This window comes from Vidua chalybeata, chromosome 8 (assembly GCF_026979565.1).
Source record: "Vidua chalybeata isolate OUT-0048 chromosome 8, bVidCha1 merged haplotype, whole genome shotgun sequence".
Taxonomy (NCBI): Eukaryota; Metazoa; Chordata; class Aves; order Passeriformes; family Viduidae; genus Vidua; species Vidua chalybeata.
In genome coordinates this window covers 4,614,502-4,627,508 of record NC_071537.1, presented here as the reverse complement: position 1 = coordinate 4,627,508, position 13,007 = coordinate 4,614,502, and the positions used below count along the sequence as shown (strand labels likewise).

Here is a 13,007-nt window from a genome sequence, read left to right as displayed (position 1 = left end):
CAGCCTTTCAGTCCCTGTCCCAGTCTACCATTAATCTACTTTAAGCCATTTTAGGCTGGATCTAAATTTATGCCTGATTAAAAACTTTTAGGTCGAAAAGTTGACAAAAAAAAGTTGATGTCAAAAAGTTTGACATCAAAAAGCAGCAACAATCACAGTGCTTTTGTTGATATGCACGTGCTTGTGTGCCCTGGGCTTTTTGGAAATCTGCTGAGGATTCTAAACAGATAAATATTTCAGTCTGGATGAGTCCATTTGGCTTCATTGTCAAATCAGAAATTTTAGACATTGACTTCTCTGTACTTGTATTTAAAAAAAATAACTTAAAGAAACACCTTTTACAAAATAAGCCCCCCTAAATCTGAGAGAATGGAAACTATATGGAAGAAAATGGAACAAAAGAATAGTGAGAGACACTCTGAAACAATCATTTTAGCTTTCAAAGTGGGTAGAAGAAAGTGAGCAAAGCTCCTAATTAAATGGTAATTGTCTTGTCTCATGTGTGCTGCATGGAACAGTCGGGGTTTCAGATTACACACTCATTATAATCAACAATGCTTCTGCTTTTCACATCTCTTAAAAATAATAATTTTTTTCCCCTTGACAGTCTTGCTCCTGCAGCTTTGAGAAATTTCTGAGTAATTTGAGTGCCATTTCTCAGTGTAGATATTTTTTACCTGTCCCAGACACCCATGTGTTACCCTGTAACCTAACACTGCTTCTGTACAGATACAGCCCAGCTCCTGAGCCACCCAATGCATCCAGCCCTCATCTGTTTCAGCCACTGCCTGTAGCTGCTGCCATTTTCCTGTTGCACAGACTCGAAATAAGCTGTAATTATTAGCAGAAAATTCTGATGTAATCTTGCAGCTATTTGTAGGAGGAGTTGGAGGACATCACTTAGTAAGTCTGTTCTAAGTGTTTATAAAAGATAATTATCTTGTTTAGTGGGATATACTGGGCTTTTCTGTTTTTGAATGTGTAGAGATAACTGGAGCCTAAGATTTTGGAGGGGAGATGATGTCAGAGAGGAGAGGAGAGAGAGGAATTGTGCTGGAGACTCCTGAGAGCACTGAGACAGAAAAAAATGCATTTAGCCAGCCACGTTATTCCTTTTGTTTCTACTTGGACTATTTCCATCTGTGTCCTGCCTTCTTTTTTTTTTTTTTTTTTTTTTTTTTTTTTTCATTTTGTCAGCAGTGAAGTGAAATGTGTGTTGTCCCAGCAGTCAGTTTGGATTGGGATTGCAGAGCTGCTGGCAGTGCTGCAGGCAGGTGGAGGATCCCTGTGGCTGTGCCAGCAGAGGACAGTGCCGGAACGTCTGCTGCCCCTGAGGCTGCCTGGACACTCAGGGCTTGCTCTCTGGAGCATAAAGCTGCTCCATAAATGCTCCTGATGCACCTCACTGGGCTCTCTGTGGATAAATGGGATACTGAGGGGCAGTTTCTAAACACTTGCTGCTGTTTCCTGGGATTTCAGACTTCCTCCTGCAGTTCAGCTCCTCACAGGGGGTTTGAATTCATCCTTCCAGTTTGGGTTTTGCTTTCACTGGGAAGAAAAGTGGATGAGAAAGGCTGTTGCTGGTACCTGACACCACGAGGCTGTCCATCTTGCCTGGCTCCCTATTACCATTAAAAACATAGGGTGCTAGGAGTTTCAATGTGAGGAGCCTGCTATTACAGCTTTCTCTTCACTTACAAATTTTACTGTGACTATCCCCAACCAATACTCAGGGTTTGTGGCTCCTCCTCTTCAGTGGTTGGTTGACAAAATACATAGCTTGTGGAATTACAGTCCTTGTGCAGTGTTTTTTATTACCCAAAAAAAAAAAAAAAAAAAATCAAGCATTGGTTCGATCACATTGAACCCTCTAAAGCTTTCTTAATCAACAAAACAGGCTAGAGATTCTCTTGTTTGTTTTTAAACATCAAAATTTTAATGGTGGTTATCATCTTCCTAATGCAAGTCCTACTTTTCAAAAGCTGCCCAAATCTAGAAGGATTTTAGCCCATGATTTTAGCATAATGCAAATGCTAGTGTTCATTTCCTTAGGATTTATTTATAGTGGAAATCAAATTATGCAAGTGGTTTATTGAATTAAGTCATGGAAACAGAACAAAGTACAGCATTTGGACAAATTAATTATGCTTTTAATTTTAAATTAAGTTGTCATTGTAGGAAGTTTGCTTTTATTTGAGTGCAGGAAGGTATGATCTCTTTTCCTGTGTTAGATCTCTCTGCTTCTGTATCAACTACTGGGTGACCATGGACTGGAAAGAAATGTTGGTTATTCCCCCCAGTGTAACTGGGAGATTAGAAGCAGAGAAACAGTAATGATTTGCATTTTTATTAAGTTTTAGACTTAGGGTTCTTTGTAAATCTTCCTGCCTTAGACTCTTTCTCTGAAAACAGAATGTGAGAAGAGCCCCATAAGCTGGGCTGGTGCCTCACCCCTGGTTCATGAGCATTCAGGTATTTTAGATATCTTTTTCTCCAGTGATAGCACAGTAGTTGTTCTGAATTAAGAGTGTGATAAACATGAAAAAAAAGAAATTAATGTTTCTCAACAGCTGTTAAAAGATGTTTAAAAGAAACTGGCATCAGCATTGCCATTTATTGAAAAAATGTGTTTTCTGTGATAACATGATAGGGGAAAGTTGTCTGTACTCTGAAATTACTCTGAAACCTTCTTAATATTCTAGTCCCTGGGGCAAATTAAAAAGCTGAATTTTTTTCTGGCAAGCTGATTTGCCTGAAATGTGTCAGGTTCATTGTTGAAAATGAGTGAATATTAACTCACCCTTTACTTTCTCTCTGTATAATCTATTTTTAATATGTCATTGGAAAGTATTGAGCAGAGTGGGAGTGGCCCTTGTCAATGAGAAGAGCTCTCATTTACTTCTGAAAAAAAATCATGTCATGGCACGTATTAACACCTCTTTTTTTGTTTCTGTTGCAGAATTGGAATATGGCAACTCATACGAAATAGAATATATGGAGAAAATAGGCTCCTCTGTGCCTGTAAGTTCTCACCTCCATTTCCATTCATTTGCATTCCCGTGTCATCATATACTAGCCTGGTAATGCCCTCAGCCTCACCACCCTTTAAATTAATTATAATATGCCTGCAGCAGATTTGCAAAACCAGTTCCTTGAAATTGGCATAACTGGGCTAAATTGCCTGTGCTTTGTTGTCCTGTGTCCTGTAAAGCTTGTTCCATTTTATGATTTTATTTCTAAGCTAGCATCACAGCAGTTCTTTATGGAGATTCAAAGCCAATCAATATTTCCAGCAGTGCAGAGTGCAGAGCTGTCTACACCAACTGCTGAACTGTTTAAGAAAGTGGGAGTAAAAGTTTGAAGGAGCTGGAGGAAATCAGGAGAGAAATAGAATTAGTGTGAAGTCTGGAGTGCAGCACTGTACATTATCACTTGTTTCACCTTTTTTTTAATCATGGATTTGATAGCTTGACTGGATCCAGTGAGGGGATATCCACTGGGGACATTAGGAAAATCACTTAGGTGGTGCTTAAAGCAACGAGAGTATTCAGTGGATATTTTAGTAACACCCTCAGCCAAGGGATGCCTGATAGATTTCCTGCCTCACAGAACCAGAAATCTGATTAACCCCAAATTGGGAGAAGAGCCACTGCAAAGAGTGAACTGTTTAGGTTTTGTTCTTTCATGGTTTCTTCCTGGGAGGATCCATCTCAATATCAGCATTACAACCCTCTATTATTACTTTTCTGTCAACCCATTTGCTCACTAAAGGCTTCAGTGACCTGAATTAGCTTTAATGGAGAATGCTTGAATTGCTTAATGAGTTCCTCTTTCCCTGTGGCCAGCAGGATGACAGCACCCCGAAGAAGCAGTCCTTGTACCTAATGTTTGATGCACAGCAGGAGAGCCCAGTGAAATCACCTCCCATCAGGCTGTCTGACTCCACAACTCCCTGCTCAGGGTAGGTCACTGTGAGCAGTGCAGAGCCTGCCAGGGGAGTGGGCTACCCTCAGAGCACGTACACAGGAACTTCTTCCTCTCTCTGCCTCTGTGCTGCCAAGTTATTTGTTTAAAAATAGATTCCCATCTGTGTACACATATGATAGAGAACAGAGGGCAAAGAGACACAAGTTTCATGATGGAATAAGGACGTGTATTTCTCCTTCCCATTCTAACTAAATAGTCACGGTGGCAATTGTTTTAGTGGACAGTGGCCTCCTACTTAAAGCTTTTTCCTCAGATACTGAGGTAATTTTCACATTAATCTAGAAATCTGTTAATTACAGTTTTACACTTGGCTTTCCCTGGATATATTTTCTGAACAAGGGTTCTTGTTCATAAGACCAGGATGTGGGAGTTGTGTTTACTTCCAATAATTTTGCTTGTCAAGGACATCTGTTCTTGTTAGTAAAAGTTGTGTTTTGGGAGAGAGGTAGGTCACAGTGAGAAAGGGGTAGAAAGACAAGTGAGAAATACTGAAGAAATGTGACATTTCTGATGGAATTGGCTTTATTTTGATGGCTCCAATGCATTGTTCTGAAAGGATATTGCAAAGTGTTAAAAGATATAATGATGTAAATTTGAGTTGGAACAATGTGTGTATAAATACATTTTTATATATACACATACACATTAAAGTGATGAAGTGGACTTGCTCAGCTGTTACCAGAAGCAGAATTGTGAAGCCTGAAAACATGTACACAATCTTTTTCCAGGTCAAGTTTTGAAGACCCTGAAGCCCAGCAGTCCTCTGGCATGAAAATACCACACCCAGCTTCCCGAGTCCTCGCTGCCAGCCAGGAGGCACATTTACAGTCCCCTGACAAGGCCAAGCAGAAGGACCTGGAGCCCATGACTCTAGGGACAACTCCAGAGGCTATTGAAATCGTGAGTCCTGTATGATAAGAGTTTGGGAATCATTTTCCTCCAGAAATTTTGCATTTTTGCTTTTGGGCCGAACAACTTGGGCAAAATCTCTGTTGCTTATTCAGCCTCCTCTTTACCCTTCAGACATCTCCTGAAGACTCCTTTGTCTCTGCTGATGCTCTTCTCAATAGGATATCTAAGAAAGCCTCAATATGTGATCAGCCTGAATATCTAGATCCTGACCTAGCAGAAAAGAACCCCCCAGTATTTGCTCAGAAACTTCAGGTTTGTAGCAGAAATATAAATGTCACTTTTCTTTCTGTTTGTCCATACACAGGCCAAGGAATACTTTGCCTCCTCTGAAAGGGGTGGAGGGAGGCTTGGAGGGGATGTGGAAAAGAATTAAAATAATTATTTAATTCTTTCCAAAGTAACTCTCCCCTTTCAAAGACTTGAGGAACAAAGATATTTTCATTTAACTCATTTAATTCATATAATACATAACCTTAAATTTCATCAACACCTATCCTGTACCTCTAATGTATGTATTTTCCAGAAGTCTTTTCAAAGGAAATTTTTTTAAGCTTGAGCACAGGACTTGATGTGTGGAGACTTGTCTTCACACCTGGCCTTAGTAAGTCTGTATGTATAGATTCATTTTTTGAGATTCAGGACCTAATTCTGCTGAAATGAAAATCAGGCTTTGTTTTCCTTGTAATTTCTCTAATGCAGAATTTGGCATGGTTTCTTCTAGGAAAAGCAAATGGATCTGCAGAGCAGTTCTCTATGTCAGGATGTATTTTCTGGAATATTTACAGTGAAATTTTAAAGCAGCAAAGGTTGAACTGAGACTAACATGTGGCATAAATTCACATAAAATGGAAGTGAAAGGAGTCTGTGATAAAACAGCTTTAGCTTCAGAAAACATTTCTTTTACATGAAGTATTGTTCATACTGATCACCTAATAAAAATTATTTTTCTGTACAGCTATGTCAAAACTAACCAAGCCCTGGAGTTTTGCATCACTGTCCTCACCATGAGAGGAATTTGGGATGTTTGTCACCCAGGAATTGTCCGAGTTACACGTTAGAATTTAACAACCCATTTTTGAGTGTGTCAAACATTTCTTACCATGTTCTTACTACATTTTTTTCCCTGTGGGGGACCCCCCCCCACACCAAACCCTTGGACAGGAGGAGCTAGAGTTTGCTGCCATGAGGATAGAAGCTCTGAAGTTAGCCAGGCAGATTGCCCTCTCCTCCCTGCGCTCCAAGGTACCTGCTTTGTGCCTGCCCTGTGTGTGAGAGTGCTGCTTGTCCTGGGGGGACACCAGGAGCATGCTGGCAGCAGAGCTGACACAGGAATGCTGTCCTGTCACCCCACTCACACCCCAATTAACAACAGGCAAGAAGCAGCAGCGTTCCTTCCGCAGGAGGCGGATTCTGCAGTCCAGGTGGTGTTTGTCGTTCCTCTGAAGCAAGATTTGGCCTAAAATGTTTGATGGTGAAGAGTACCAGGCCTGCTTTGGCCAGAAGGACATTCTGTCTTCTGCTGGTATTTTCAGCCTGAAGCCAGACACCTTTGACCCTCAGTGTTTGGAAGCGAGGAAATCAGTCGACCTTGCCCTCAGGCATCTGAAGAAAGGGAGTGCAGCAGGGTTGGAAGGGCTACAGAGCTCCCAAGGGAAAAAAGCCTCACAACACAATGTGTCTTTATTCATAAAGATCTAAATCTTATTTTTTTCATTGCTACTTCCAGGTCCTGCTGTCTAGTTGTGCCTCACAGTGATGCTTTGCTCTGCTGTAGGGATGCACGTGGAACTCAAAGTGTTTGGAAAGCCAAAAAAGTCATTCCATAAATGTTAGTGGCATTTTTGGGAAAGGGTGTCAGCTGAATGGGATAATGAAGGGATGGCAGTGTCCTGCTGCAGTGAGACATCTCATTCCAAATGAGGAGAATGTGCTTCTGACATGTCCTTCTCCAGTGACCTTCCTCTTGTACTGTCCCTCAATAGGTCAGCAGAAAGTTTTTGCTCAATCCTAAATTGTCTGCAGTTCATTGCACCACAACAGCATTTGGGCTGGTTTCAGGGTAGAATTTCTTGGTGCTTTACAGATCAGTTATTAAGTAGTTACTTCATAAAAGTAAAGATTTTTTTTAAGGTTAACTGTACTCTAAAAAAACAATGATCATATTTGATTTATTTCACATGCTTTAAATAGCCCACAAGCCACCTTGTTTCTGTGCACATATATTTACTAAGGTAAATGCATTCCTCACAGATTTAAGAGTATTTTAGAATATGTGGTTCAATCTTTTATTTAAGAAAAACATACTGTTGTCTTCATTAGAAGGACTAACCAAGCTGAAACCTGTAATGAACATAAAGAACAAAGGAGGAAAAACAAAAATAATTTTCCTGTGTGTGACTGTGTCCCCTTGCTCTGCTGCCCTGAATGTCAGGTGTTGGAAGAGAATGTGGTGAGATCCTCTCTAGATCCTCTCTACCTCCTTATTCTCTCTCAAATTCCTTGTCCTCCCAACACTTTGCTGGAGCATGCAGGATTCAGGCCTTCCAGCATCAGGAAACACCTGAGATGAAACACATAATATTGTACAGATGCTCCTCATGGGTTATACAGAAAACTTCTGCTTAAAGCCTGCATTTTTGCAACCAGCCAACTGTTCAGAAACTCAGAAATTGTACTATTTTAGACTGAAGAGAATGCATTTGTGTGTTTGTGAATACTTGTGAGTTACCCAGGGGAGGCTGTGAGCTGCAGAAGTTTTACAGAATGTGGGGGTTGCATTTTAAAGATGCTGTTCAGCATCATTACAGCATCTTGGTTTTTTGGAACAAGTTTTGAGCTCCTTAGAACTTAGAAATGGGAAATGGATTTCATGTGATTTGTGAGAAAATATCATTAATCTGTGTAACAGAAACAACAGAATGATAAGCAGAGCTGAGGAGAGAAAAACAGGCAACCCCCCCCCCCCCCCAACAGAGAACTGACAGCAGTTACTGATGATGACAAAGCCCCACGTTGGTCCAGGCACAGCAATACTTGTAGCCCAACACCATGGGTGTCATGTTAGGCTGGGAAGGACTTTTGTCCTTGCATAGCTTTGCTATTTCAGTGTTAAATTAGCCTGTGATGACACCCCTTGTGACCTACAGTGACTGGTGGCCTGGATTAAGTAGAACAGAAACCAGCAGATGACTGCAATGACTTAAATTTGGATGCTCCTGGCAGAATTCCCTTCTGGATGGCTGGCCTCTGTTACTTTCTGAATGCTGTATAATTGCATTTAACATTTGCTAAACGACGACTGGATGGGTAACAAGAATAGGATGATAAATAAAGACAGAAGCACTTGCTATGACAAATTAGATCACCTAAAATAAAGATTAAATGTAAGCACTTCGTGCTAGCACTAGGAGTGAGAAAAAGGATGTGCAGGTTGTTGTTCACAGGCATTTGGAAGTTATTTGGCCAAATTTCTCCCAAATTTCCAGTTATTCTCCCAAATTTCTTGTCACAGATTTAAACTACAGCAGGACCAGTCACCTACTTTAACATTTTCAAGTATTTCTGTTTTCCAGTGTTGGGGTGAATTAACTCTTTTCTGTTGAACAGAAAAGGCTCCATTTGGATGTTGTGAAGTAATTTTTTAGCAGGTGCAGCTTGAGTAGGGTTTGTGTCCAGCACCCTGTGGGTGGAGAGTGGGGTGCTGAGATAGGATCCAAGGAAAATAGAAACTGAAAGGAAAGGCATGGGCAAAAACGGGATTAGTGCATTACAGCTTTGTGGGCCTCTCATGGCAGTGGAGGAGGATTATTTCCTTCAAACAGCAATGCCATTGATTTTAGCAAAACTTTACAGGCAGAAAACTTCTGCTTGGGTTTTCCTTGCCTTTCCATGTATTTGCAAGCACAAGTAGGACTCACTTTGCCTGCATTGACCTGTCTGCTCACACATCAATTAGAAGAGTCCATCATTCCATGCACACCCAGGCAGCATTTCAAGGGCTTGGAAAGGGCAGCCTCATTTTCAGCAGGGCTAAACACACATTCCTCTAATTGCTGTGATAAAAACTAGTTTTCATTTTCATTCCATTTCTCTATTTTCTTCCTCTCTGACCTCCTGGAAGTGAGGTAACTGCAGCTGGTTAATAGATGTGCATTTGTTTCCCTTCTGGTCAGATAATCTGGTTTCTGTGAAAGGTGCTGGGGAGAGAAGTGTGTTGAGCTCTCAAATATTTACACTAAGATTGCAGTGACCTACATTTTGTAGTAATTCCCCTGAAGACTCTAATCTTTCTGTGCAAGGTTTAGTGACTTACAAATCCCTGTGATGATTATTACCCCAATTAACTGCTTACCTTCTCAGCAATTAGGTGTTAAAGCATTATTATTGGGTTATTTTGGGTAATACCATCATCCCGTTGGTCGGGTGCTGTTATTTTCTCAGGGTAAGAATGTTTTGCAGGCAACAAATAACAGTTACTGAGTTATATGCAACAGTTAGGAGCTGTGTAAAATTGGCTTTTGAAGCAAAACTGTGATGACTTTTACTGGTTTCTCCTGCCAGAGAGCCCAGCTGTGGCTTGTGCAGGGTGTTTCCAGAGTTAGGGCAACACTGGTTGGACCACAACCACAGGCATTTCTGATCAGTGGTTAAATTCCAAGAGTTTTAATGGTCATTTTTGGAAATTTTAAGCTGTTCTGCATGTCATTATTGCTATTGTTTTGTGCAATTTCCTCAAATGCAAAGAGAGCTAAAGGAAAACATAACCGTATTAATGATCTGTTGTGCACTATATAAAAATACCTGTAAGTACATATTAAATGCTCTAAATACCTTTTTCTTTAAAAATTGTCATCCTTCCAGCAGTTACTTCGATGTGTTTTTATATGAGCTTGAAAAATATTTGTATTTCTCCTTGGCACAATGAATATTTTCCAGCAATCTCTTTATGAGATCCAGCAAATTAAGCTGCAGGAGGCTTTTGAAATGTGACAGATGGAGTTCAACAGATCGATCTGAGGGGTGGCCTTTCTTTGGAGGACAGCTTTGATGATCTAATGGCTCTCTTTTATCTCTCTGTTATTCCTACCTTGTGATTAAGGAGGAAGTAAAGTACTTTTCTTTTATTATTTATGCATTTACAGAGGTGTCTGAGCTTATATCCCAAGTGCATTTTTTTCCTATGTTCTACATTGGGAGATACTTTTAAGAGCACAGGCTATGCAGTTTTGACAGATCTTGGAATGGTTTTTCTTCTGGTAGGAAAATCCACCGAGTTTGAGCTTGCAGCTCCTAATTCTGCTGGAATTGATTATGATTTTGGGTATTCATGTTAAAGGTAGCAAAAACAGAGAAGGGACAGCCTGCTCCATAAATCCTAGAAGAGTCAATTGACTCCTAGGTGTAAAAACAAAAAATACCAAGCAAATTAGTGAGAGTCTCCTGTAAATGAAAATGCAGTGAGGTGTTTAGGTTATTCTTGTTCTAATTAAATTTTCTTGCCTAGTCTTTTAATGTTGTTAGTGTTTCTTCATGCTCTTTACAGATGTGATATCCAGAACATCTGGTCCTGTGTGCATTGTGTACAATTTTTAATGCAGCTTCTTCAGTCAGGTGTGATACAAGAACTCACAAGGGATTACAACAAAATTAGCAGCGGGTTTGGATGCTTTCTGTGATGCTGGGCAGTGTGAGAAGAACTGTGAGGAAGTGAATGTTTCATGGAATAGAATCTGGCAAAATTTCCTTTACCAGTGTTGAGACAAGAATATGTGATGTTGAAATTAATGAGGACTGAACCTTGAGCCAGACATTATCTACTCCTTTCACATATCTGTGCTTCAGTCACTAGAGCATGACTCTGCTATTTTCTTTTAAAAAAATACAAACAAAACAACTAAAACAAAATCATGCCACCCTCTTTTACAATAAAATACAAGAAAATAATTATTTTCTCTTTTATGTAAAAAAATAATTTAAATACTCTTGATTACTACTCTTAATTATTGCAGATAAAGCCTAAAGACTTAGGTGCAGCATTAGTGAACTTGAATTAACAGAGTACATTGTTTTATGCACAAAGTTAACAGGTAAACTGGAAAAATACATGATCCCCTTTTCAGCAGCAAGGAAATGCTACACCAGGAAAACAGGATTGGAATATCCATTTCCATCAGTGAAAAAGGCATTGACCAACCTGACTTTCCTCCCCACTCATGGTCCAGCCCCTGTGGTGGGGGCTTGGCAGTGCCCAGAGCAGCTGTGGCTGCCCCTGGATCCCTGGCAGTGCCCAAGGCCAGGTTGGACAGGGCTTGGAGCAGCCTGGGACAGTGGAAGGTGTCCCTGCCATGGCAGGGTGGCACTCAGTGGGATTTAAGGTCCCTTCCAACCCAAACCATTCTGCGTTCTATGGACTATCCTTTGTGATCTCCTCAGTTTTAATGTGCTGTAGCTTGGGTTGTTTGCATCGAGAGTTGTTTATGAGACATCTCCAGCATCTCAGTGTCACGTTCCTGTTCTTTGCTCTCCTCATTTCACATGCTGCTCTCCCTTATTTAATCTGGGCTGCTGACATGAGCAAAATTGACAGCTGCAAAAAAAAAGCCTCATTTAACTGACTAATCGCATGCTGGACACCAGTGGGGCAGCAGTGTCACCTGCACAGTCACACCTTTTATGTGACATTCTTTATTATAGATATCATGTATTGACAGCCCAGACCTAAGAAAGTGAGCTGTCCTCTTGCTTCTGGTTTCTTGATTTATTTTTATGGAAACAGAATTTCCCTTAACAAGTTTTCTGCCTTCAAATCTGATTCCTCCTGCTGATGTGCATTTCATGTGGATGTTGTAGTGAAAAGCAGTACATTTTCTAAGATAGGGCTTCAAAATATTGATGGCAAAGTGCTGCCTTTATTTTATCTCTGTAAAGGTGATATGACTCTCCTGGTGCTTCTTATGGATCTTAAATGTATATTTTATGATTGCTGAATTCAGAGCTCCTTGTCTGTGCACAGAACTCTAGCCCTAGCACCACACCCAGAAAACCCATGAGCTAAACACCTATTTAATGGTTTGTTTCTTTGTATTTAAAAAAACAAACACACAGAGAGAACCTGCTATCCCAGCAGATGTTTCCATCTCCAAAAGTGCTCTGTACTCCCGCATCGGCGCCTCAGACTCAGAAAGCACCACGGCTCTGCTCTACCCCCAGCAGGACCTGGACTCTGCACTACGGCTGGCCAGAGCAGAGGTAACTGTTTCCACAATCTGGGGAAGGAAAAACCTGCCCCTTGTTGTTCCCTTCTTGCCTGTTTTCTCCCAGATGCTTTATGTTGTGATCATTTGTTCTGTTCTTGGAGCCATCCTCAGCCACGCTAAAGCAAAAGTTGCTGCACTTCAAGTTTTACTTGTTTTACAGATGTGAAAAGTAGATATGATATGGAAAGAAATTTTTGTTTTTAAACCTCAGGTGTACATCATGCATCCTGACATTGCTATATAATTATATAAAAATGGTAAGCTGCTTGAAATAGGAATAAAATTATGTATTTTACAAAGCTGTATATCATATTAGTGTAGCTTGCAATAGCAATGAAAAAATGGGTATAATAATCCAGTGGGGTTTTTTCCCTTTGTTTTCTGTTTCAGATTGTGGCCAAGGAAAGGGAAGTATCTGAGTGGAAAGAGAAATATGAAGAAAGCAGAAGGGAAGTGATGGAGATGAGGTGGGTTATTAACTTGATCACTCTGTCAGAGAGCCTCATCTCAGCCTATGGGTAGTTCACTGAGTACCAGGCTCATACAATTGTTTTGCTTAGCTGAATTTGCTTCATTATTTTTAACTTAAGGCTTTGCACTGATCCTGAACTGATACTTTGTCTTTTCTCTGTATGGTGGGCACCACTGTTCAGGGTAATCATTGCAAACTTCTGTGTTGCTAATCTCATTCACACCCTCAGAGATAAGGGAGGTTTTACTGCAGGTTAATGTCAGGGAAGGATTCCTGTGGTTTGTGTGTGAATTCTCGCTAGGATTGCATAGTGAGGTTCCTGTTGCAGACTGGATGCATTGCCTGCAGAGCTGGCAGGGGGGTGCACATTAAATGTACAT

The 13,007-nt window shown here is 40.6% G+C and overlaps 1 protein-coding gene across 5 annotated transcripts in view; it reads left to right on the top strand.

Annotated features, from left to right (window-relative positions):
- Positions 1–13,007, top strand: part of TACC2 (transforming acidic coiled-coil containing protein 2) — a 117,680-nt gene that overhangs the window by 92,722 nt on the left and 11,951 nt on the right. For 3 of the 5 annotated variants that reach the window (XM_053949293.1, XM_053949292.1, XM_053949295.1), the window contains 6 exons: positions 2,960–3,021; positions 3,846–3,961; positions 4,716–4,887; positions 5,011–5,151; positions 12,004–12,147; positions 12,546–12,622. In XM_053949293.1, the coding sequence (XP_053805268.1) occupies positions 2,960–3,021; positions 3,846–3,961; positions 4,716–4,887; positions 5,011–5,151; positions 12,004–12,147; positions 12,546–12,622 (712 nt within the window). Of the gene's footprint in view, positions 1–2,959; positions 3,022–3,845; positions 3,962–4,715; positions 4,888–5,010; positions 5,152–6,060; positions 6,142–12,003; positions 12,148–12,545; positions 12,623–13,007 lie in introns of all 5 variants that reach the window. The other 2 variants (XM_053949291.1, XM_053949294.1) reach the window with 2 other exon arrangements.